The following is a 27,296-nucleotide window of genomic DNA, read 5'->3' as shown; positions in this document are numbered from 1 at the left end:
TAATGGCAATGCAGCTGTGACACTTGTTATTGTCACTCTTTAAAGAGAATGTGTCATCAGAAAATGATTCATTCATTAAATCAGGTTTTCATGTTAAAAGAATATTCTGAATTGTTTTAACTTTTTTAAATTTACCAACTTTTTTTAAATTTACCATATCACTATCTATAATAATATTACATATCTTTCAATATTTACACTGGCCAATAGTCCTAATACAATACTTACAGTTGTGCTCATAAGTTTACATACCCCGGCACAATTTTTGCTATCTTGGCCTTTTTCCAGAGAATATGAATGATAACACCTACTTTTTCTCCACTCATGGTTGGTGGTTGAGTGAAGCCATTTATTGTCAGACTACTGTGTTTTCTCTTTTTAAATCACTATGACAGCACAAAACATCCAAATGACTCCGATCAAAAATTTACATACCCCATTTCTTAATACCGTGTATTGCCCCCTCTAACATCAATGACAGCTTGAAGTCTTTTGTGGTTGTTGTGGATGAGGTCTTTTATTTTCTCAGATGGTAAAGCTGCCCACTCTTCTTGGCAAAAAGCCTCCAGTTCCTGTAAATTCCTGGGCTGTCTAGTATGAACTGCGCACTTGAGATCTCCCCAGAGTGGCTCAATGATATTGAGGTCAGGAGACTGAGATGGCCACTCCAGAACCTTCACTTTGTTCTGCTCTAGCCAGTGGCAGGTCGACTTGGCCTTGTGTTTTGGATCGTTGTCATGTTGGAACATCCAAGTATGTCCCATGCACAGCTTCCGGGCTGATAATTGCAAATTTGCCTCCAGTATTTGCTGATAACATGCTGCATTATTCTTTTCTTCAACTTTGACCAAGTTTCCTGTGCCTTTGTAGCTCACACATCCCCAAAACATCAGCGATCCACCGCCAGGCTTTACAGGAGGAATGGTGTTCCTTTCATCATAAGCCTTGTTGACCTCTCTCCAAATGTAACGTTTGTAGGCAAAAAGTTCAATTTTGGTCTCATCATTCCAAATTACCTTGTTCCAGAAGTTTTGAGGCTTGTCTCTGTGCCGTTTTGCATATTGTAGCCAAGATACTTTGTGGCATTTGAGCAGTAATGGCTTTATTTTGAAGACTTGACCATGCAGCCCATTTTTCCTCAAGTGCCTCCTTATTGTGCATCTTGAAACAGCCACACCGCTAGTTTTCAGGGAGTCCAATATTTCGGCTGATGTTATTTGTGAGTTTTTCTTTGCATCCCAAACAATTTTCCTGGCAGGTGTGGACGAAATTATTGTTGGTCTACCTGACTGTGGTTTTGTTTTTACAGAGCCCCTGATTTTCCATTTGTTAATCACAGTTTGAACGCTGCTGACTGGCATTATCAATTCCTTGGATATCTTTTTGTATCACTTTCCTGTTTTATACAGTTCAAATACCTTTTCCCATAGATCCATTGACAATTCTTTTGCTTTCCCCATGATTCACAATCCAGAAATGCCAGTGGCTGGATGAAAGATGCAACAGTCTGTCTGGATCCCAGAACCTCACTCAGGTCACAGGTAAGGATGATACCTTTGGTAGCCATTCAAACCCATTTGTGTCAACTTCTGTGCATGTTATCAGGCCAAAATCACCAGGGTATGTAAACTTTTGGTCAGGGTCATTTGGATATTTTGAGTTGTTGTTATGATTTGAAAAGAGAAAACACAGTAGTTTGACAATAAATGGTTTCACCCAACCACTAACCATGAGTGCAGAAAAAGTTTTGGTGTTATCATTCATGTTCTCTGACAAATGGCCAAGAAAGAAAAAATTCTAAAGGGGAATGTAAACTATTGAGCACAAATGTATGCTTGCTGTTCTTTACAGATAACTTTTCAACAGTCTCATTATCATCATAGACAGGATTACGAGTGAGAACACCTCTATAGCGTAGATAACAAAGGAGCCACCATATACAACAGGTGATGTCACAGCTCACCTCCTCCCCCTTCTGTACAATGACTGATATCACCTGTATATACAGTAGATAGTACAGGATCCACGATTCACAATGTGATATCACAGCTCACCTCCTCCTCACACCTCTCTATATATTAATATTACATAACACAGGATCCACCATTCACAATAGGTGATGTCACAGCTCACCTCCTCCCTTCTCAATTACCTTTCCCCACATTATAGCATACTCTGATTTTTTTTATATGCTGATAATGATGGTCTGAATCAGTAAATTGTTGCTAATATCCATAAGAAGAACAGGAAAAAGGAGTTTAAGAGGCTCAGTGGATAGTATGAAAACCGCAGGATTTTTTTTCTCTTATATATATATATAACTAGCTGAAGAGCCCGGTGCTGCCCGGGCATATTAACTAACTGTGGTTAGTTATAGCAAATTATAATTATCCTCCATCCCATAGTCCCGTGCCCATATACCCATCATACATATTCACGATCCCATAGGCCCGTGCCCATATACCCATCATACATATCCTCCATCCCATAGTCGAGTGCCCATATACCCATCACACATCCTCCATCCCATAGTCCCATGCCCATATACTCATCACACATCCTCCATCCCATAGTCCCATGCCCATATACCCATCACACATCCTTCATCTCATAGTCCCATGCCCATATACCCATCATACATATTCGCCATCCCATAGTCGAGTGCCCATATACCCATCAGACATCCTTCATCTCATAGTCCCATGCCCATATACCCATCATACATATCCTCCATCCCATAGTCCCATGCCCATATACCCATCATACATATTCGCCATCCCATAGTCCCGTGCCCATATACCCATCATACATATCCTCCATCCCATAGTCGAGTGCCCATATACCCATCACACATCCTCCATCCCATAGTCCCATGCCCATATACTCATCACACATCCTCCATCCCATAGTCCCATGCCCATATACCCATCTCACATCCTCCATCTCATAGTCCCATGCCCATATACCCATCATACATATTCGCCATCCCATAGTCGAGTGCCCATATACCCATCAGACATCCTTCATCTCATAGTCCCATGCCCATATACCCATCATACATATCCTCCATCCCATAGTCCCATGCCCATATACCCATCATACATATTCGCCATCCCATAGTCCCGTGCCCATATACCCATCATACATATCCTCCATCCCATAGTCCAGTGCCCATATACTCATCACACATCCTCCATCCCATCATCATACATATTCTCCATCCCATAGTCTCATGCCCATATACCCATCATACATATTCGCCATCCCATAGTCGAGTGCCCATATACCCATCACTAGAGTTGAGCGACTTTTGGTTTTTTAGGGTCGCGTTTCGTTTCGTGAAACCCGACTTTTCCAAAAGTCGGGTCGAGCAAGATCGTCCGATTATAGGGAAAAGTCGGGGTCGTCCCGAAACACGAAACCCAATGTAAGTCAATGGGGAATAAAAGTCGGCAGTGAGAGGAGGACAGGAAACACACCTACAGTGCCCATTTGAATGCCAAAAGCATCAATTCTTCTTACTTAAGCTTGTCAACCTTAATTAACTTCATAATACAAGTTACGCACTGAAAAATGGGGGTTATTTGGCTAAAGTTGTGGGGGGGAGGGCTGGCTGCAGGTTTTCATGTGCCCTGGGCGAAAGAGCGCCCCTTTAACACATGCCACAACTCATCATGCTCCGATACGGCAGAGAAATAGCGGTATAGTACAATGAAAAATACTTCACTTTTTACATCTCATGACGAGGCCCATCTATTTCTCCATACAGAATCATTGGTCCCATATAATGTTTGAAACAGTATATGATGAGCTCCACATAATGCTACAGTATATGTTGGTCCCCATGGATGAAGCTCCACTGTCTTATGGGCCCAAATAATGCTCCAAACATAATGGGCCCCATTTCTAATGCTCTAGTGTATAATGGGCCCTGTAAATGCTGCTCCAGTGTCTGATGTCCACCTTTGGAATGTTCCAGTGTATGGTGGGCCCCATCTATCATTCTCCAGAGTATAGTGCTCCCCAAAAATTGCTGTCCCAACATTGAAAACAATCAAATAAGTCTCCTCGCTAGGGAATCCCTGTACTAGTCTAGACTCCTCGTCGTCCCCATCTTCCATCTCACTGCACAGTATTTCAACTTTGCAAGTGCTGTGATCCTGGGCAAGCAGGGGGGGCCCACTCGTTGGCGACGGCACTGGCACAGGGCCCCTGATAGTATGGTGGTGTGTCTGATGGCGGGTGGGCCGAACCTGCACTTTCATCTGCAGCTTCCTCTTTGTCACCGTGTAAGATGGAACTGTATATGGGAAGGGTAACCTGAGTTTCATCAGGGTCAGATTCAGGCCGGGTAGCGTGCGAGGGTAATGTAGTGGTCTGGGTCAATGTACCAGCAGATTCATCGAGTAGTGGCTGGGCATCAGTGCACTTGTGTCGCCCCCAGGAGTACGGTCGCCACAGTGGCATTACATTCTTCCTAGGGAGTGTGATGTCATGCTTGGGAGCAACGAAGGATCTCTCTAGCAGGTTAACTGATTGGGCGGCGTTATTCCCACGAGTCATGACCCTCCAAACAGCGTTCATGAAGGCAAAGTGTTTGTTTTACGTGGGCAGTATGGTTGCAAAGCTGAACCTTAAAGGAATGTCCAGAAGGGCACCACCAGGAGTGGAGCCTACGGTTAAATTCGACTCCACCTGGGAAACCTCAACCATGCCAGCTACAGAACAGATGCACACATTGCAAGCTTAATTCCGTTAACGAACGAGACTCCGTCATGCCCCGCGGTCCGAGTCCGGCTTACTAGAGGGACACGTGAGGCTCTGGCACATGAGATTGGCCAATAACTGGTGTGTCATGCCCTTACATGTCCGTGGCTGCATGTGCGCTACACTGAAAAGGCCAGCGTTTGTCGCTTACAGGTGCAGATAACCCGCTGAACAACGTTAGTGATGGGGATCACTGATTACAATTATTACCCGGGAACAATGATTTCCCAGTAAGTGCAGGTCAACCGCAGTTCCGGAATTAGGCCTAACCATCATTCCTGAAAAAATGAAAAACTTACGTGTGCAAACCACAGGTGCTGTAGCTTGCTTAACAGCTCGCCAGCCGTTCTCACGCCCAGTATGGATTACACGTGATTGCACAAAGGTGAGAAAGGGTACCGTATCCCCGGATAACATGTATGGATAGTGTACACATTCAAAATATATGTCTCAGGAGGCAGGCTCAGACGGTGTTAGGCCCAGTATGGATTGCACGTGATTGCACAAAGGTTAGAAAGGGTACCGTATCCCCGGATAACATGTATGGATAGCGTACACATTCAAAGTATATGTCTCAGGAGGCAGGCTCAGACAGTGTTAGGCCCAGTATGGATTGCACGTCATTGCACAAAGGTTAGAAAGGGTACCGTATCCCAGGATAACATGTATGGATAGCGTACACATTCAAAATATATGTCTCAGGAGGCAGGCTCAGACGGTGTTAGGCCCAGTATGGATTGCACGTGATTGCACAAAGGTTAGAAAGGGTACCGTATCCCCGGATAACATGTATGGATAGCGTACACATTCAAAATATATGTCTCAGGAGGCAGGCTCAGACGGTGTTAGGCCCAGTATGGATTGCACGTGATTGCACAAAGGTTAGAAAGGGTACCGTTTCCCCGGATAACATGTATGGATAGCGTACACATTCAAAATATATGTCTCAGGAGGCAGGCTCAGACGGTGTTAGGCCCAGTATGGATTGCACGTGATTGCACAAAGGTTAGAAAGGGTACCGTATCCCCGGATAACATGTATGGATAGCGTACACATTCAAAATATATGTCTCAGGAGGCAGGCTCAGACGGTGTTAGGCCCAGTATGGATTGCACGTGATTGCACAAAGGTTAGAAAGGGTACCGTTTCCCCAGATAACATGTATGGATAGCGTACACATTCAAAATATATGTCTCAGGAGGCAGGCTCAGACGGTGTTAGGCCCAGTATGGATTGCACGTGATTGCACAAAGGTTAGAAAGGGTACCGTATCCCCGGATAACATGTAAGGATAGCGTACACATTCAAAAGATATGTCTATACATCAGGAGGCAGGCTCAGACGGTGTTAGGCCCAGTATGGCTTGCAAGTGATTGCACAAAGGTGAGAAAGGGTACCGTATCCCCGGATAACATGTATGGATAGCGTACACATTAAAAAGATATGTCTATACATCAGGAGGCAGGCTCAGATGGTGTCAGGCACAGTATGGATTTGACGGCCCAGACTACACAGCGGAGGAGCAGGGAGAGGTAAAGATTGCAAATGCTGGGGCCCTGCCCAAGCAAGGGGGGCCCACTCGTGGGCGTCGGTACTGGCACTGGGCCCCTCATAGTACGGCGGTGTGTCTGACGGCGGGTGTGCACCACCACGGTCAGAGACACTTGATTGCACTATGAGGGACCCTGTGCCAGTGCCCGCGCCCAAGAGTCGGCCTACCCACCTGTCCAGGGCAACGGCACTCGCACGGTGTCGTGCGCTAGGTGGTGACCCCGGCCATGGGGGGGGAGGCAGCACAGTTAGGGAGTTTTAGAAAGTGGCATATGTTGATGTTGGACATTCAGCTGATGCAAAAGGCGAAATAGGTCAAGTCCCAGGAAGAGGTGGACCAAAGCAAGCCATTTTTCTGTCACCCTATGTGTCATCAGGGGAAGGTGGGACAAAATCCTTGGAAACCCATGCATGGTTCATTTTAATGAAAGTTAGATCATCCACATTTTGGGTTGACAGACGGGTCCTTTTTTCTGTCAGGATTGATCCAGCTGCACTGAAGACTCTTTCCGATAGCACACTTGCAGCTGGGCAAGCGAGCTCCTGTAAGGCATATTGGGCCAATTCAGGCCAGGTGTCCAGTTTAGCGGCCCAATAGTCAAAGGGGAATGACCTGTGTGGGAGAACATCGATATGGGAGGAAAAGTAGTTTGTAACCATAGTTGACAACTGCTGTCTCCTGTCACTTTCCATCGATGCAGTATTACCAGTTGTGTGAGCGGTATTTGAAAAATCAGTCCACAACATTGTCATGAAACCCCTGTCTCCAACGCCACTTCTGCTGTGTGCACCACGAACACCTCTGCCAAGCTGCCCCCGGCCCGTACGGCTCGTGTGAGAACCATCACCGCTGCTGTGTGCTGGGAATGCCTCAAGCAACCGATTTACCAGAGTTGCTTGTTTATTAGCCAATATTAGGTCAAGGTTCTCCTGTGGCATGATGTTTTGTCATTTGCCTTTATAGCGTGGATCCAGGATGCTGGCCAACCAGTAGTCGTCATCGTTCATCATTTTGGCAATGCGTGGGTCCCTTTTTAGGATCTGCAAGGCATAATCTGACATGTGGGCCAATGTTCCCGGTGTCAATGATGCACTGCGAGTGCTGGTTGGAGGAGCACTTTCTGGCAAATCCACATCCCTCCAGTCACGCACAAACCCTGTACCAGACCTTGCCACGCCAACATTTTCACTTGCCCCACGAGATGCATCCTCCTCCCCTAAGTAATCATCCCCATCATCCTCCTCCTCCTCCTCATCTTCCTCCACCTCGTCCAGGAGAGGTCCCTGAGCAGACAATGGCTGAATGTCATCAAGGATTCCCTCCTCCTCTTCCTCCTCATCAACATTGGCTGCAGACGCCTGCTCCTTAAGGTGCGTCAAAGTTTGCATGAGCAGACGCATAAGTGGGATGCTCATGCTTAGGATGGCGTCGTCTGCGCTTACCAGCCGTGTGCATTCCTCAAAACACTGAATGACTTTACAGAGGTCTTTCAGCTTCGACCACTGCACACCTGTCAACTCCATGTCTGCTCTCAAAGTGCCTGGCCGTGTATCCTCCCACAAATGCATTATGGCCTGCCTCTGCTCGCACAGCCACTCCACCATGTGCTGGGTGGAGTTCCACCTTGTTGCAATGTCGATAATGAGGCGGTGGTTGGGAAGGTGGAGCAATCGCTGCAGCTTCTGCATACGAACGGAGTGTACAGGCGACCGGCGGATGTGCGCGCACAGTCTTCGCACCTTCTGGAGCAGGGCTGTTAACTCCGGATAATTTTTGAGGAAGCACTGTATCACCAGGTTCAAGGTGTGAGCCAAGCAAGGTATGTGGCTGAGTTTTGAAAGGGCTATGGCTGCCACAAAATTACGGCCGTTATCACTAACTACCTTGCCTGCCTCAAGATGTACACTGCCCAGCCATGACTCAGTTTGTCGCTTCAAGTACTCGGCCAGCACCTCGGCGGTGTGTCTGTTGCCCAAACACATCATCTGCAACACAGCCTGCTGACGCTTTCCACTAGCTGCTCGATAGGGGGACACATCGTGTGCAACAGTGGCAGCTGCAGATGGAGTGCTCGTACGACTGCGCTCTGTGGACGAGCTTTCGCTTCTGGAGGAGGAGGAGGAGGGTCGAACGCCTACAGCCAACTGTTTCCTATACCGTGGGCTAGGCAGCACTGTCCCACCACCGCTGTCCCCTGTGGACCCTGCATTCACCACATTAACCCAGTGCGCAGTGATGGACACGTAACGGCCCTGGCCATGCCGACTGGACCATGCATCAGTTGTGAGGTGCACGTTTCCGCTCACTGACTGCTTGAGTGCATGGACAATGCGGTCTTTCACATGATGGTGGAGGGCTGGGATGGCTTTGCGAGAGAAGTGGCGACTGGGTAGGTCATAGCGTGGTACTGCATAGGCCATGAGTTCGCGGAAAGCTGTGCTTTCCACCAACCGAAAGGGCATCATCTCAAACGAGATTAGTTTGGCAATGTGGGCGTTCAAACCCAGTGTACGCGGATGAGAGACTGAGTACTTTCTTGACCTACTCATAGTGTCTGGGAGGGTGAGCTGGACTTGAGAGCTGCATATGGTGGAAGTAGCGGTGGACAGGGCAGACTGAGAGAGGGTTGATGATGGTGATGGAGTTGGTGTTCTTTCTGATGGCCTAGAATCAGTCTTTCGTTGATATAACAGTGGGATTCCCTGACTGCTGTGGCCTTGCAACGACACCTCAACATTTGCTGCTGTGCTAACCGGTGGGCTTACAGTGGGGGAAACAATGTAGCGTTGCTGACTACCTTCGTTGTGATCAGTTGCACATGTGGCACTTGAGGTTTGGTGTTGTGTCCACGCTTGCAAGTGCATGCTGGTTAAATGTCTAAGCATGCAACTGGTATTCAAATTTTTCAGATTTTTCCCTCGGCTAAAGGTCTTTGCGCACTTCTTACAGATAACCTTGGCCTGATCATGAGGATTTTGTTCAAAAAAGTGCCACACTGCACTCTTCCTACTTTGGCAGACATTTTGCGGCCTAGCACGCTGTGATCTTTTGACCCTCTGGACAAGCTGTCCAGCAACTCTTTTGATGTTTGGAACCTGTCTTTGGAGTGCTCCGGGCCTGCCAGATAACAGCTGTTGCGATGTCGATGTCTGCTGTGGATGCTCCTCATCTGAGCTATTGGAAGCAGCACCCTCTTCCCCCAATGGATGCCAATCTGGGTCAATAACTGGGTCATCCATCACCTCCTCTTCTATGTCATGTGCACCTTCCTCTGTGTCACCGTGTATGGTGGTATAGTGTGCGGGAAGGGGCACCTTAGTCTCATCAGGGTCAGAATCTGGCTCTGTACACTGCGAGGACAATGTAGTGCTCTGAGTGAATGTACCAGCAGAATCATCCATCAGCGGCTGTGCATCAGTGCACTCCATGTCAGATTCATCTTGGCCTGGGTAATTCACCATTTCACTTGATAATCCAGGCATGGTATGTGAAAACAGCTCCATGGAGTAATCAGTAGTATGGCCTGCGTCATCCTTCAATCTTGGTTGGGGTGAAGGACACAAGGAAAGGTGTGGTTCATGAACATGAGCCTCCAATGACGACTCAGTGCTTTTACTTTTTACAACTGAAGAAGAGGAGGCGATAGAGCTGGAGGCTGAGTCAGCAATGTAAGACAAAACTTTTTCCTGATGCCCTGGCTTTAAAAGCGGTTTGCCAACTCCTAGAAAACTAAGCGTTCGAGGCCTTATGTAGCCAGACAATGACGCAGGCTCAACACATTCGGTCCTATTTTGCTCTTGCCACTACCATCAGATCCACCACCAACACCATCATTACCAGCTGCCAACCCCCGCCCAATTCCACGGCCTCTTCCACCAGCCTTCCTCATTTTTGGTAGAAATGTAGACAAAATCCAACAAACTATATAGTAATGTAAAACAAGGTACAAGGTGTCTATAGGACAGGGGAGATTTTGAATTTCTGCAGACACTTGTGGACACTGGACACTTTTGGATTGTGTGAGGCCCAATGAATATCTGAGCGCTATGTGACAGGCTTGATGGCACAGCTGTGACAAAAGTGACTAGAGGATAAGGGAGATTTTGAATCTTTGCACACACTTTTGGACACTGGACACTTTTGGATTGTGTGAGGCCCAATGAATATCTGAGCGCTATGTGACAGGCTCGATGGCACAGCTGTGACAAAAGTGACTAGAGGATAAGGGAGATTTTGAATCTCTGGACACTTTTGGATTGTGTGAGGCCCATGAATATCTGAGCGCTATGTGACAGGCTCGATGGCACAGCTGTGACAAAAGTGACTAGAGGATAAGGGAGATTTTGAATCTCTGCACACACTTTTGGACACTGGACACTTTTGGATTGTGTGAGGCCCAATGAATATCTGAGCGCTATGTGACAGGCTCGATGGCACAGCTGTGACAAAAGTGACTAGAGGATAAGGGAGATTTTGAATCTCTGCACACACTTTTGGACACTGGACACTTTTGGATTGTGTGAGGCCCAATGAATATCTGAGCGCTATGTGACAGGCTCGATGGCACAGCTGTGACAAAAGTGACTAGAGGATAAGGGAGATCTTGAATCTCTGCACACACTTTTGGACACTGGACACTTTTGGATTGTGTGAGGCCCAATGAATATCTGAGCGCTATGTGACAGGCTCGATGGCACAGCTGTGACAAAAGTGACTAGAGGATAAGGGAGATTTTGAATCTCTGCACACACTTTTGGACACTGGACACTTTTGGATTGTGTGAGGCCCAATGAATATCTGAGCGCTATGTGACAGGCTCGATGGCACAGCTGTGACAAAAGTGACTAGAGGATAAGGGAGATTTTGAATCTCTGCACACACTTTTGGACACTGGACACTTTTGGATTGTGTGAGGCCCAATGAATATCTGAGCGCTATGTGACAGGCTCGATGGCACAGCTGTGACAAAAGTGACTAGAGGATAAGGGAGATTGGATTGCTTTTAAAAAAGTAGTTTGCAGAGCAGTTGGTAAACAGCAATGCCAGCCTGTCAGGAAGCCTTAAAAGGCAGCCCAACAACCAACACCACTGATACACCACAATATAGCCTCCCCTTGCACTGCACACACAGTGACTGGTGTGTTGTGCAGGCCAAATTGCTAGCAGCAGAAGCAGTTTTTTTTTCTTCTCAGCAGGACAAAAAAAAAAAAAATTGGGATTGCTTTTAAAAAAGCAGTTTGCGGAGCAGTGGGTAAACAGCAATGCAGGAATGTCAGGAAGCCTTAGAAGGCAGCCCAACAACCAACACCACTGATACACCACTATATAGCCTCCCCTTGCACTGCACACACAGTGACTGGTGTGTTGTGCAGGCCAAATCCCTAGCAGCAGAAGCAGTTTTTTTGTCTTCTTCCCTGCCTAACGCTCTCCCTACAGAATCAGCAGCAACCTCTCCCTATACTGAGATCGGCAGAAGTAAGATGGCGGTCGGCGTGCACGCCCTTTTATACCCCCTGTGACGCCCACCAAAGCAAGCCAATCACTTGCATGCCCTTCTGAAAGATGGTGGTGACCCCTGCCTATGTCATCACGTTGCCCACAGTGTCCGTGGATCCTGATTGGCTGAAAAAGAGCGCAAAACAAACTTTTGAAACGCGACTTTGGCGCGTAAGTCGCCGACCTCGTGGCCGACCTCATCCTAGGGTCGGGTTTCGTTTCATGAAACCCGACTTTGCCAAAAGTCGGCGACTTTTGAAATTTTTCGACCCGTTTCGCTCAACTCTACCCATCACACATCCTCCATCTCATAGTCCCATGCCCATATACCCATCATACATATTCTCCATCCCATAGTCCCATGCCCATATACCCATCATACATATTCTCCATCCCATAGTCCCATGCCCATATACCCGTCATACATATCCTCCATCCCATAGTCCAGTGCCCATATACCCATCACACATATTCTCCATCCCATAGTCCCGTGCCAATATACCCATCACACATATCCTCCATCCCATAGTCCCGTGCCCATATACCCGTCATACATTTCCTCCATCCCATAGTCCAGTGCCCATATACCCATCACACATCCTCCATCCTATAATCAACCATTATGACATCATAGTGAGCGGTGGGGCTTGCAATCTATGATGACATCAGCGTCGCCATGGCAACCATTATGACATCATAATGAGGGGCGGGGCTTGATACACACACACACACTTTTTCCCCATTATGTAGATGGGGGCAAAATTGTATGGTGAATTGGAACGTGCGGGGTTAAAATTTTGCCTCACAACATAGCCTAGGACACTCTTGGGGGTCCAGACGTGTGACTGTGCCAAATTTTGTGGCTGTAGCTGCGACGGTGCGGATGCCAATCACGGACATACACACACACACACACACACACACACACACACACACACACACACATACATACATACACACACTTGAGATATATCACAGCGCACACATAAAAAATACACGTAAAAGCATGATTTAAACTGTAGGCCATTTTCTGATGCACTTTCCCTACAAGACATTTAATGACAGCTTGCTTCAGATCCAGCATGTGAACCATGGAGAACTGAGGCGGACAACGTTTAGAAGGGCTGGAGGTCACTTCCTTGGAATGTTTTGGACGCTACAAAAGAATTTTCCACTTGTGCCTTGGAAAGCAAACAAGGATCAAATGTAAAATCTTCATTACAAGGGAGGCTAAATAAAGCAGATCCATTATACAACCAGAAGCTAGCCAACTTTCTAGTATCCTTTCCTTTCTAGTTATCAAGATCTCTGCTGGCTGTCAGGGAATACAAACCTTTTAGTTTTACTTCCAAAGTCTAAAAACCTTCATCTTTACCCAATCTTTTTGTTGGCTTAGTGACTACAGTTACCTTGAGGTGTATGCATTATTGTTGTGAACTGGGAAAAAATTTTGTGAGTTTTCACGATCCCCTGAAAATTAGTAGATCACAGGGTATCTCAAGGCTGTGACCTGCAACGATTGGCATTTTCTACTGGATAGGCGATAAATTCTTTTCACCAGACAAACCCTTTAAAAAGACCACCAAGCTGGCATAAGGAAACATTGAAGCCATGCCATACTCATTGGGAAATAAAATATACAAATAGCCTCTTCAGAGAGGAAAAGAACAGGTTTTCTTGTCCCACCTACTAGAAGTAGCAATCCCAAAATTCAATATCGACCCTTTAAAGGGAATCTGTCATAACAATAAACCATCCTATACCATTTATATGAGCCTGATGGACACAGGACGTTGAAGAAAATAATACCTTGATATATACGATCTGAAGTTTTATTCCTAAAAAAAATCCACATTTTTATTAATATGAAAATGAGCTGTTAAGATCTATGGGTTGGACATAGAGCTCCCTGATAATCTGCCTCCAGGGCTTATTTGTAAATGAAAGCGGGAGTTACACATGAGGATCAGGAAAGCAGACTGTTTGCTATTACATGTCTCGCACTGGTAACTCCACCTTTCATTTACAAATAAGCCCTGGAGGCAGATTCTCAGGAAGATCTTTGTCCATCCCATAGATCTTAACTGCTAGTTTACATATTAATAAAAACTTGGATTTCTCAGGAACAAGGCATTAAATCTCAGATATCAACCTATTATTTTCAATGACCTGCATGCCTATATTGACAGCTTAGGAGGATTGATCCTATTGACAGATTCCCTTTAAAAAAAACCTTGCCACATGACTTAAGATGTCGATCTAAACCTTTTGCAGACAACTGTTTCAGGGTTCTTGCTCCTCATCAGTGCAAAGCAAAATGTCTAATGACTGGGTGAGAGACCTGGAAAGAAGAGGGGGCAAACACATCCTCCTTTCTAATGGGGTAAAGAGTCTTATTAAGGAAATGTCCAAGTTGGGTTATGGAGACTTATTGGCCATGCAGTGCTCCAGTGGGTAATAAAATATGCAATTAACCTTTTCTCAGAGCAGGACAAATAAAAAGGAAGATCAGGCATGTTTAAATCCAACATGCCCAACCTTTCTTTTCTCAGACAACTAGGAGAGTTAAGACACCCATAGGACCAATTTGCAGGTGTCGGAAGATGTGGTTGATGTTCATCTGATGTATAGGGAAAACATATTCTTCCCTTTACATGACTGATAGTGATGTACATGCGGTTTGTGTGTGGTCAGTATAATAGCTGGCTTGTCTTCAATGTTTGCTTAAGCTCAGTAAGCTCTGCACATGAAAGCCCCTTGCACCATTAATCTTACACAGAAGCTGTCTCATCTCCAGCGCACTGTCACTAGACTTCTCTGAAATCTATAAGACACACTTCTTACAATATGACCTCCAGCCATCTCTATAATGGCAATGATAACGTCCTGACAATGATCTCGCTGATAACAATCACGTAATGCCGGTCATAGATATAGTCATAACTGGAATCTTCTATAGTCACAATATTATAATATGATTGTGTATTTAATAAATAATAAGTTACATTGTCTAATACAATTCGATATCTGTGTCCCTTCTGGTCAGGATCACCATTAGCCATTAATACTGAGCATTGTATGGAAAGTCGCGGATAATGCCAGGGCAGTGTTTGATGAGTGAGTCAGTCGGCCTTTGGCAGGGCGCACACAGCTACCGCATGAGGAAGTTCATTCATCATTCAAAAGGAAAAGAAAGATTTCACCAAAGAGAATTATCGGTCAAAAGCTCAGCCTTTCATTACGGAGTTACCCGAGGACAATGACATCTTTATAGATAATGTCTATGAAGCAAGATTTTTCTTTCAATTTTGTGGTTTTGGCCAAGTGTTGGAGCGCAAACTGTAAATTAGGCATTTCTGAGCCAGATGAAAGCGCTCGTTAACAACATTATCTCAATCAATATATTACACCTCTAGTTAACTTTAGGCGCCACCCCAAAAAAACTTTACTGAAGTTGTATTTATATAAAGCAATCTTCAGTAAGGTTGGCTTAGTTCCGAGTAATCCATACTTGGAAACTGTCCCGAATTTTCAGAAAAAATGCTTGCAAAATTTGAGGCATTGCAGGATAAATAAAAGACAGGCTTTGAACAAAACCCACCCACATTTGAGTGGTTTCAGCAGGAGTTTGGCTGAATCTCTACAGGACTAAAATATGCATAAGCTAAGGAGCAACGTCTCTCCTTGAGAAAAGTGATGGGGTAAGGAGACTTATAGGCCGTGCAATTCTTCTCTGGGGAATTAAATATGAAAATTGCTTGTTCAGACAGGAAGAGGACTTGATCTCTAGTGCCAGTTATTGGAAGTAGCAATCCTAAAAGGTAATATCAACCCTTTAACGAGAACTGCCACATGACCTAGGAAAAATGTCAAAACAAGAATCTCCATTTTTAGACACGTGTTTCAGGATGCTGCCCCTCCTCAGTGCTAAGCAAGAAATCTGATTTTGGTTATGTGACTTTTAGGACTGATATTTCCAATAGAGGTCAAGTCCTCTTCCTCTCTGAAGAGGAAATTTGCATATCCATAAGTTACCAACACAAGGGCAACGTTGCTTTGCAGCACTGGGGTCCTTGGTTAAAATCTCACCATGGACAAAATCTGTAATGAGCTTATATGTTCTCTCCATGTTTGGGTGGGTTTCTTCTCACACTTAAAAGAAATCCTTGAATTTAGATTGTGAGCCCCATTGGGGACAGTGATAACAATGCGTTATGCTTTGGTGCTATATAAGCAAGCACAATAAATAATGCACTTTTCTCATTACAACAAAAAGGTGGTCCTACAGAGCGAGAGACTGTTTTCAAAAAGTGAATTATGTATGAAGCTCCGTAATGGCAGGATCAGACTACACACACGGCTCGTTTTTTTTTTTTTTACCGTGAAAACTATACAATGGGACTGGTTACACATCCTCCTGACATGCAGAATTGTCTCAGATGAGTATGCATATAGTCTGAACTTTAAGAGAGGAGCACATATTAGTTGAGGACCGGCCAATCATCTGATGTTTGAGTTGACTCCCGAGTCTGCTGTACCTGCAGCTAGAAATCCCCGTCTCAGTCAGCTGTATCTGCTACTGGAAATCTTCAACCCCTCTGGGTTCTTAAACCAATCAGGCATGTTGATATCATAGAATCACATAATCCTAGAATGTTAGAGTTGGAACGGACCTCCAGGGTCATCATGTCCAACTCCCTGCTCAATGCAGGATTCACTAAACCATTTCATACAGATTTCTATCCAGCCTCTGTATCCATCTGCCCAATCCTTCTCTCTCTGATATCTCAAATCAGTGGAAGAGTTGGGTGATCACATTTATTGGTTGACATATGGGTTAGTACTCCAACAAATCCAGAAAATAAGGAGAGATAACCAGTGGTGGACTTTGTGAGCATTATGTAGAATCAGAGGGGGGTTGATAGGCGAGCATGTGCCATTTAAACACACTAAGTAAAAATAATAATGGGTGAAAACATTGGCGGACACAGACAGACGAGGCCTCTGTGCAAAAACATTGAGTTGCTCTTTTGCAGAACAATAGCTCATCATAATGAACATTTATACCTACTTTGGAGATAGTAGTGGACCTCCTTACCTCTTCACCACCTGTGCGGCCGCACAGGGTGCATCAATGATATGTCCGCCCTTTGGTGGAAAACTCTGTGTATTTCTATGTGAAATATATGTTTATGACACATCACGTTGACATTTGGGAAATATTGGGTTAGTATAGTAAAGCGTACATCTAACCTATCTAACCCTATGTTTGCTTGTTCTCCTAGGCTTTGATTTCACCGTGGACCCATTCAACATCACCTCCTCCCTGGGCAAGGACATTGTTCTACGGTGCGCCCTGACTGTGAGCGGTGATGCAGAGATACCAGATGTGGAATGGTTGAGAGATGAAGAATCTTTGTCATACACGGATATCGATCAGATCCAGATACCACAAGATGATGATACCTCATTGGTCATCAGTGAACTTAGGTTTGTTGAAAGCATGAATATCAGTCCACATTCATCATCTAAAAAAAGTGCAGGCAGCACATGTACCGCTCAAAAACAGCGCAAATGACGTACAAGCGCCATTCACCTACAGTACCACTCACAAACAACACTTGGTGGTTCTATTTTTCTTCCAATTACTGAACTCTGGTAGAATCCTAGAAAGACCCAAACTCAAGTCCAGATTAACTGCCTATTCCGACTTTAATAATAAGCTTGCTGTAGCATACCTGTATGTGGTTGCCTTTTAAGATTCTGGTCCCATGCTTTGCTAGTTTGTATTACCTAGCCTTAAACCGTCCATACATATTAGATGGCTATCATCCAAAGAAGTTTCATCCATTGATTTCATTGACGGTCATTTCGGCCATCTCTCACAAACACAAGAGCAATTGTTCAGCCAAGTGCTCCTGTAAATGCTGAGAAAGCCACCAGTAAACATCTCAGCGTATGACTTATCTCTGGGAAAATAGAGCAGCGGTCCGAAATTGGATATGCCCTATTGACATCTCTCCTGACGATTGATCTGCCAGCTCCTCACATACATTAGAGTCTGTAAAACCTGTCGATAATGGCAGGTGCAGATGACATTAATCCAATGTGTATCATGGTCATCCCTGGGGGCCAGGCGGTATACCTACCATTGGAATTATAGACAGCTTCAGTATTTAATTTACAAGTTTTGAGAGCTATGGTTATGGTTAAGATCAGGGTTAGCTGTATAGAGAAAAAACCATATTGGTGCCAAACCTTCCAGGCAACTACAAACCTCCCAAATATAGTATATGAAAAAATTGGAAGCATCACTCCAGAAAGTAAAGTGCAAAGTTATTCAACTTTATTGTCTTTTCAGTTCATACTGTGAACTTCTCTTTTCTTTTTGTATAGAGAACTCCCCAAAAGGGAGCATCACTCCCAAAATCAAATGTTGAAAAAATGGATTTTAATAACCCCATGTGAAGACATATCAGCTGAAAATGGCAGAGCTTTTCTCAAGCTTTAAGCATTTTTTGGGGAGTTTTAAATCTAAGAGGTTTTTTGGCAATAGCTTTAGAGGCTTTGCACCCAACTTTGTATGGAATAGTGCAGCCTTTATTTTTTAGATAGATAGATACTGTAGATAGATACAGTGGGTATGAAAGTATTCAGACGCCTTTAAATTTTTCACTCTTTGTTTCATTGCAGTCATTTGGTAAATTCAAAAAAGTTCATTTTTTTTTCTCATTAAAGGGAACCTGTCACCTCGTTTTTCAGCTATAAGGTGTGGCCACTGCCTTTTGGGGCTTATCTACAGCATTCTAGAATGTTATAGATAAGCCCCTCCCCCCGATCTAACCTGAAAGATAAGAAAAACAAGCTGGGTCTCTCTGACCTTTCCTGGCACCTGCGCACTGCAGTACTTGGCTCTGCCCTCAACAGGGCAGATCAGTACGCCTGCCCAGGAGCCACGACATGAAGCAAGGAAGATGACGACAACGCATGAAGATGGGAGGCGCCGGACCCGGACCTGCGACACCCATATGACCGGACCGCCCCGAGTGAGTATAATAAAACTTGTTTTTCTTTTCTTTCAGGTTAGATCGGGGGCTTATCTGCAGCATTCTAGAATGCCATAGATAAGCCCCGAAACGCAGTGGCCGCAGCTTATAGCTGAAAAACAAGGTGACAGGTTCCCTTTAATGTACACTCTGCAACCCATCTAGACTGAAAAAAACTGAAATGTCAAAATTTTTGAAAATTTATTAAACTGAAATATCACATGGTCACAAGTATTCAGACCCTTTCCTCAGACACTCATATTTAAGTCACATGTTGTCCATTGCCATGTAATCCTCCTTGAGATGGTTCTACTCCTTCATCAGAGTCCAGCTGTGTATAATTAAGCTAGTAGGACTTGATTTGTAAAGGCACACACCTGTCTATATAAGACCTCACAGCTCACAGTGCATATCAGACCAGATGAGATTCATGAGGTCAGAGGAAATGGCCAAGAAGCTCAGAGACAACTGTGGCAAGACAAAGACCTGGCCAAGGTTACAAAAGAATTTCTGTAACACTCATGGTTCCTAAGAGCACAGTGGCCTCCATAATCCTTAAATGGAAGAAGTTTGAGACCACCAGAAGTCTTCCTAGACCGGGCCATCCAGCCAAACTAAGAAATCATGGGAGAAGAGCCTTGGTGAGAGAGGTAAAGAAGAACCCCAAGATCACTGTGGCTGAGCTCCACAGATGCAGTAAGGAGATTGGAGAAAGTTCCACAAAGTCAACTAAAACTGCAGCCCTCCAACAGTCGGACCTTTATGGCCGAGTTGCCCGAAGGAAGCCTCTCCTCAGTGCAAGACATAGGAAAGCCGCATAGAGTTTGCTAAAAAATACATGAAGGACTCCCAGACTAAGATAAATAAGATTCTCTAGTCTGGTAAGATGAAGATAGAACTTTTGGGTGATAATTCTAAGTGGTATGTGTGGAGAAAACCCGGTGGTGCTCATCACCTGCCCAATACAATCCCAACAGTGAAACATGGTGGTGGCAGCATCATGCTATGGAGGTGTCTTTCAGCTGCAGGGACAGGATGACTGGTTGCAATTGAAGGAAACATGAATGCGGCCAAGTACAGAGATATCTTGGATGAAAACCTCTTCCAGAATGCTCTGGACCTCAGACTTGGCTGAAGCTTCACCTTCCAATAAGACAATGACTGTAAGCACACAGCTAAAATAACAAAGGAGTGGCCTCAGAACAACTCTGTGACCATTCTTGACTGACCCAGCCAGAGCCCTGTCCTAAACCCAATTGAGCATCTCTGGAGAGATCTGAAAATGGCTGTCCACCAATGTTCACCATCCAACCTGACGAAATTGGAGAGGATCTGCAAGGAAGAATGGCAGAGGATCCCCAAATCTAGGCGTGAAAAACTTGTTGCATCATTCCCAAGAAGACTCATGGCTGTACTAGCTCAAAAGGGTGCTTCTACTCAATACTGAGCAAAGGGTCTGAATACTTATGACCATGTGATATTTCAGTTTTCCTTTTTAATAAATTTGCAAAAATTTCTACATTTCTGTTTTTTTCAGTCAAGATGGGGTGCAGAGTGTACATTAATGAGAAAAAAATGAACTTTTTTGAATTTACCAAATGGCTGCAATGAAGCAAAGAGTTAAAAATGTAAAGGGGTCTGAATACTTTCCATACCCACTGTAGATAGATAATAGATAATAAATAGCTAATAGATAGATAGAAATATGATAGATAGATACTAGATAGATCGATAGATCGATAATTCATAGATGATTGATAGCTAGATAGAGATAGATGATACATAGATAATAGATAGATATATAGATAGAGAGATAGATGGAGATAGATAATAGAAAAATAGATAGATAATAGATGCAACCTAGTCCAGAGAAGCAATTGTTAAATTATCATGAACCCCATCTGGGCTACGTAACACTACAAATATCTGTTCTATCTTGTGCTGTATATAATGGAGAAATGCAGACCTCGTGGAAGGAATGCAGGCTTTGAACATGTCCAGCTGCGAAGAATTTCATCAATGCTAACATGAATGGTATGAGTCAGCTGTAGAACGGACATTCATTTCATAAAAATCTACGCGTAGGGCAAAAGGTCACAGCAGAAAGTGGAAGGAAAAGTAAAACTACTAGCTATGATGTCTATTGTTCTATTTTATCCTTTCCGGTGCACCCAGATTACTCATGAACACGCAGATATGACTGATGGATGATTTTTGTTCTTCTCCATTTGCTCTCCTCTGACCTGACACACAGAATATATACAATTTGTCACATACATGAATATGTAGTTTTTTTTTATCTGGTGTAATTGCCGCTGTTCTCCTGAATCCGGCGATGTTTTTCTCTTCTTCCAGAGCTCACCATTCCTGAGCTATGGCCCTCTCTCTCCTGTATATAAATCAAGTAATTTTTGCCAAGTGGGAATGATTCTTAACTGTTCTCTATGGGTGTTTCTGTTTGTGACCACACCCACTTGGATAACAAGACTAGATTTGTATACACAAAAGAGGGGGCCATATCTCAGGAATGAAGAGACACAGGAACAAAAGAAAAACATTGCTGGATTCAGGAGAACAGCGGCATTTACATCAGGTCTAAATTACATATTTATGGCAAGTCATAGGTCCTGTTTATAGTAAGGGAATATTTAACTTTTTGATCAGTTTACCCTAGTTTTTGGCATAAATTTAGCCATAAAAGTAATAAATTATGCCAAAGTTTGGGACTTTTCTCAGCATTTGTCAGTTTTGAAAAATACAGAAAACAGTGGGTTGCGATTATCACAGAGAAGGCATGGCCTACCAGTTTATCTTTTGTTTCACACTGTGATTTATTAGGCTTTGTTTTGTGAATAATTGCATTTTTAAAGTACCGTATTTTTTTTCTAGCCAAATTCTCTTAAAACGACAGTTACATTTCTCCATAGAACTTTATGAGCACCAACTGCCATCTCCTACAGCAGGGAGAAAGAAGCAAATTTATCTAATAAGATATATTCCAAAGTTGCTTATTTTCACATGTCCTATTAATTTATGGCACATAAAAATGTAAACGACGTTTGCTATTTAATGTTTTGACCGTTAAAAGGTCTAAAATGAGTTTAGAACTCTTTAAAATAAATTTCCATTATTTATTCCCGGCTCCATCCTACAGTTAATAAAATTAATGTGATATTCCTGAAGCTAAAGTGATTTACATTCTCCATCACTTCCTAGGATTCATTCATTGCAGCTGTCAGACTCCGGCTGGTATCAATGTGCAGTTGAGGGCGAAAATGAGAAAATCTTATCTGAATCAGCGTTCCTGCAATTGGAAGGTGAGATGTGGCTTATCTATTCATGCAAAATAAAGAATTTTTTTTTATCTTTGATTGTTTCTATCTACTGAGGATAGAACAAAAACTATAGTTGTTTTTCTTGTAAAAAAAAAAAACCAACGTTTAACTTGCCTGTCTAGATTAACTAGATTGTCAGTATTTAATTTTCTTACAGCTCACCCGCAGGTGAAATAAAGTATTACACAGGAACTATATTTAGTCCCCACAATTTTGATCTAATGCATATTTCAATTCTTTGAGAAGTATTAAAAAATTAAAAATGTTTCCAGGCAGCTAGACCTGGATTTTTGTATAGGTTCAAAGTTTTATCCGCATTCTTCACATGTCCTTCCCTCAGATCTGCATTGAGCATTCATCCTTGTACCATTTCATACTTAAATATTTGTATTACTCATGCTATTACAATTCTGGCCAGAATGAGTCACCCCAACATGGAGAGACATATGACATAGCTTATGCTGAGGAATATTCTCTTTTTAGGTGTATTAGATTTTTATAATTGCAAAAAGTTCCATTTATTAGATATGGTAAAGCCCTGAATTCCTCCATGTTAATATGGCCCTAAAATACTAACATATTTTTATATTTTGTTATGCCCAGGTCTGCCAATCTTCACTGATGAACCACAGGACACACCTGTCTATGCCAATGTGCCTTTTAACATCAGCTGTGATGCTCATGGTCCTCCTGGGCCTGTATTTGTGATATGGCTACAAGACGGTCTACCTCTGAACTCCCTTGTAGATGAGCTGGCCTCCACGCCTTCCTTGCTGCAAGTCAAGGGTAAGAGACCTGTCTAGATGACTCCATTGTGTATTTAGATCTATCTCTTGGGGATGTTGTTTAATGATTTAATGAGTAGTGTGTTAAACTTGGTGCAACTATGTCACTTCCAACTCTCAGTATTCTATGAGAGAGAGCCACTTACCACATCCATAACCCTGAACAGTCGCTTATTGGTATGCACACAAATAGTAGCCATTGCAAAGCTTCTCACTATTCCTACACAACTAGACACCCCATTTTATTTTATGCCCCTCATGCAATATAACGCCCCTCCAATGCCCTTCACACAGTATCATACCCCCACACTGAAAACCCAAAACATGATGAGGCCTCCATAGTGCCCCTCGCACGCATTCTACAGAGTAATCCAAATACATGATGCCCCAACAGTGACTCTCTTCATAATTTGATGCCCTGCTGTGCCTCGCCACATAGTATGATGCCCTTTCAAAATGATTTCCCCCATGCACATTATGTAGCATTCACAGTGACCCCACACAGGATAGTGCTTCCAAAGAATGATGCTCCCAAACTGCCCCTCCATGCTGGATGACCCCACGGCATGATGCCCCCACAGAAGCTCAAGGAAAATGATGGCCCCACACTACCCCTAAACAATGATGCCCCTAATGGTGCCACCCAAATAGTATTAAGCCACCTGTGCACCACACACATTATGCTTCCAATGCACCTCACACGGCATGATGCTTCCTCAGTGCTCTTTACACATTATCCAGCCTCCAGTTCACTTTCACAATAGAATGCCCACACGTCATGCCATTGCCCCCTCACACATCATGATGCCACAATTCCCCTTTCCTTTCTAATATCTTACCCTCCAACTTCACTCAACTGGCAAATAAAAACCTTAATCTTGTTCCTACGATGTGGGGAGCAGATCTGTATTCAGTGATGTGTGTGACCTGGTGTAACAGTCATGATGTAGTGCTGCCATTGCACCTCCTGCACTGAGTCTTACATGGCGCAGGTGAATGGTGGAGCAAACAGCTAATGGCTCCCTGCTCCATTATATTCGATACAGATACGGTTGAAATTGGGACATGCCACCTACGTCCCATGACAGAACCCTAAATGCGGATCTACCCTACTGGATCAGGAACACTTAGGGAGCATGCACCTCTGGCAACGTGGTTTGGGTACCATAGCTATCTTTGCACCTTCTCTCGATACCTTGACTTAGTGCAATTTGAGACCCACTTGCCTTTCACATCATCCACAATGACATCACTGTACGAAGTCCTATTTATGGAAATTTCTGAAAGAAATAAAAATAGTTAATAACTGAAAAATAAGGAGTTGGACGTCTCCTCCAAGAACTTTGTGTTCAGAATAATTGGTTCTCAAAGATCTGATCGTTACAAAATGAATTTCCTTGACATTCCACCAACGACTGAAAGTTCCTCACTGTGTATTTTGACGGCTACTTTTATTTTTATTTTTTTGTTATCAAGAATAGAAAAAGCTTTGTCTGAAACTTGCAACATAGTTCAGATGCTACACAGCAAGGTCGTGAGTTCAGGCGGCTTCTGATGGTTACTTTTTCCAAAAAGAACACTGATTTTGTAATCTGAAATTAAGAAGAAATTGTGTCATAAATGTTACACCTCAGTTGGATTTGTACAAGTTCTGTAATTATAGCTTGCGTATGTCAGATGTGTCGAAAGAATTTTGACCTTTTTCCAGATGAGCTCAGATGTCTAGGTGCAGACAGTAACATATTTCTTCTAACTCCAGCGATTGTTTGTGCGAGTTTTCAAGGCTAATTAATTTAAGATTCAAGCCGCTCAGTGTCTGACGATGCAGATTATATTTTACGTGGGCAGTTGTGGTCCACGTGGGCTACTGCTTTACAAAATGCTGCTTCAGGTCAGCCAAAAGTTTCTCCTTAACTATGTAGAAGTTAAACTTTGTGAAAATGTAATAATAAAATTATTAATAATCTATAATAAAGCAGAAGAACTTAATGGCACTCACCAAGCTGCGTAAAGAACTGTATATTACAAGGGAGAGTTACGTGGTGTAGGACTTGGTAACAACTGTTTCGCAATTACTTATGCTTCATCTGACTTCATCAAAGGATCAGATGAAGCGTAAGTGAACGCGAAACAGCTGTAATCCAGTGCCACACCATGTAACTCTCTCCAGTGACATACACTAGTTTTGGAAATAAAGTATTTTATGCTTGGTGAGTACCTTAAGGTCTTCTCTTTTATTATTATACTTTGTCCATTTCTATTTATGGAGCACCGACGCTACTTTTTACTTCTAGCTCTAGCACATCTTACTATCCCACTGATGTTATTGTTTGGTGCTTAGAGCTAACGTCTATTTTTTTGGTCTTTGTGGAGCTGTAGTTTATGCAAGAGAAAGCATCAAAGCAACAGAAAATTCCAACCTGTCCTGTTAATTTTTACAAGACATGAGATGTTGGGCAAGAGACTGGCATCTCCATAGATAGACATTTTTTGATTATTGTGGACCATGGCCAAGCACATTGGCAGATGCCAACAAATAGTTTTTTTTTTCTACTATATAAGCATGCTGTGGATAGACATCTTGACCTATCTGATAAGGACCAAGCATATTAAAATCTTATACTCTGATCTTAATCTCTCCTGATATCTGCCCTCATGGATCTGTCATGGGCTCCAATATATTAGATTGATGTCCGGATCCACCAACATTAAAAGGGTTATCGTAATCCTCTGAAGGCTGGGTGATGAATGTATGATCTCTAGATCACCAGATTGTCAACCTCTTAGGCTTTGAATGAAGAAGCTGAACCCATTCTTGACCACCACTCTAATCAACTCCTCATAATTGTGGTAAGAGGTAGATAGAGGACATTTTGTGATCTCTGTTCAAGGGGATTCCATGAAATCATACAGTATATGTATCACCTATCCTGTGGTTGTATTTAGAACACCCATTGAATCAAAAGTGTATGTGCAGTCCATGTGCCTATCAAGATAGAAATTCTCAAAGTTCAAAATCGGAATCTGGTCCTGAATGGTGAGGAACATATAGTTGTTTCTACAGTAATACCCAAATTAATGATCTATTTGACAGACCAGTAACGTACTGAGGTTATCACAAAATGAGATCCCTAATTCATGCCCAATTGTGGGCACCTGAAAGGGGTGAGGAACTGTATGGGAGGGATGTTAATAATTAGGCTCTTCGGGCTGAAAAGGAGTCTGTGCATCGGTTCTCTATTATTTCCTCCCATTTGGTAGTTGTGTTCCAGGGACTTTTCCATTATGATCCTATTCTTAGAACTCATGCATTTGTCTGTTTTCAAGGGGAAATTCACTATTTCCACTGACATCTGTCTTAAAACACCGAGGGAAGCGAAAATTCTGCAGCGTTGGCAAAGGGAAGAGAGTTAGATGCCAAATGTAAAGCAGAAGCCATCATAAGAGTAAAAAAAAAAAAAAAAGAGATCCTCAAAAAGACATAACCTGGGACTAAAAACATTTAATCACCAGAGGTTACTAAAAGATAGAACTGATATTTTTCAAAAGGAACCTAACTAAAAACTTTTATTAGCTTTAGTTTAAAGATAACCTTTCACCAAATTTTTCATGTTGAGCTGGACACACAAGGCAATAGTGGCTGCAGAGGGGAATAAAACATTTTTTTTTAATTTTGCCTCCCAGTTGCAGAGACATTAGCAATTACAGTATTTGACACCTACTAAGTTAATGGGTGTGATGCTTTTCACTGGGGGTTTGCACTTCTGCCCGTATGAGTTGCTATTTGATAGCACCCACTTGGACTTTAAAAAAAAAAAAAAAATATTCCGCTCTGCAGCCACTATGACATTGTATGTCATGTTCAACATGAAAAATTTGGTGAAAGTTGTTCTTTAAAAGTATTGTACAAGATTGGAAACATGGCTTTTTTGTCTTTTTCTTGTTCTTCTTTTCTTTCTTTCGTCTTGTTCATTCATTTCTTTTTTCAAGATTCAAAACTTTGCACCTTTCTTCCTTCCTCCCTTTCTTCCTTCCTCCCTTTCTTCCTTCCTCCCTCCTCTCAATCCCTTGCTTCCTTCAGTCTTCCCTCTCTCCCTCCCTTCCTTCCCTCCTGTTCAACATGAAAAATTTCGTGAAAGTCCTTCTTAAAAAGTACTGTACAAGATTAGAAACATGGCTCTTTTGTCTTTTTCTCTTTCTTCTTTTCTTTCTTTCGTCTTGCTCCCTCATTTCTTTTTTCAAGACTTGAAACATGGCACCTTCCTTCTCTCCCTCCCTTGCTTCCTTTATTCCTTCCTCTTTCCCTTCCTTCCAC

General features: G+C 43.3%; 1 protein-coding gene across 1 annotated transcript in view; it reads left to right on the top strand.

Moving 5' to 3' along the window:
• The window catches only part of AXL (AXL receptor tyrosine kinase), a 117,682-nt gene that overhangs the window by 35,312 nt on the left and 55,074 nt on the right, over positions 1–27,296 (top strand). Inside the window, exons 6-8 of the mRNA XM_073549159.1 lie at positions 17,101–17,305; positions 22,078–22,178; positions 22,800–22,982. Coding sequence (XP_073405260.1) covers positions 17,101–17,305; positions 22,078–22,178; positions 22,800–22,982 — 489 coding nt within the window. The remainder of the gene's footprint in view (positions 1–17,100; positions 17,306–22,077; positions 22,179–22,799; positions 22,983–27,296) is intronic.

Source organism: Dendrobates tinctorius, unplaced genomic scaffold, assembly GCF_039654945.1.
Source record: "Dendrobates tinctorius isolate UK_male_01 unplaced genomic scaffold, ASM3965494v1 ptg000158l, whole genome shotgun sequence".
Classification (NCBI taxonomy): domain Eukaryota; kingdom Metazoa; phylum Chordata; class Amphibia; order Anura; family Dendrobatidae; genus Dendrobates; species Dendrobates tinctorius.
This window is presented reverse-complemented; position numbering and strand designations above follow the sequence as displayed.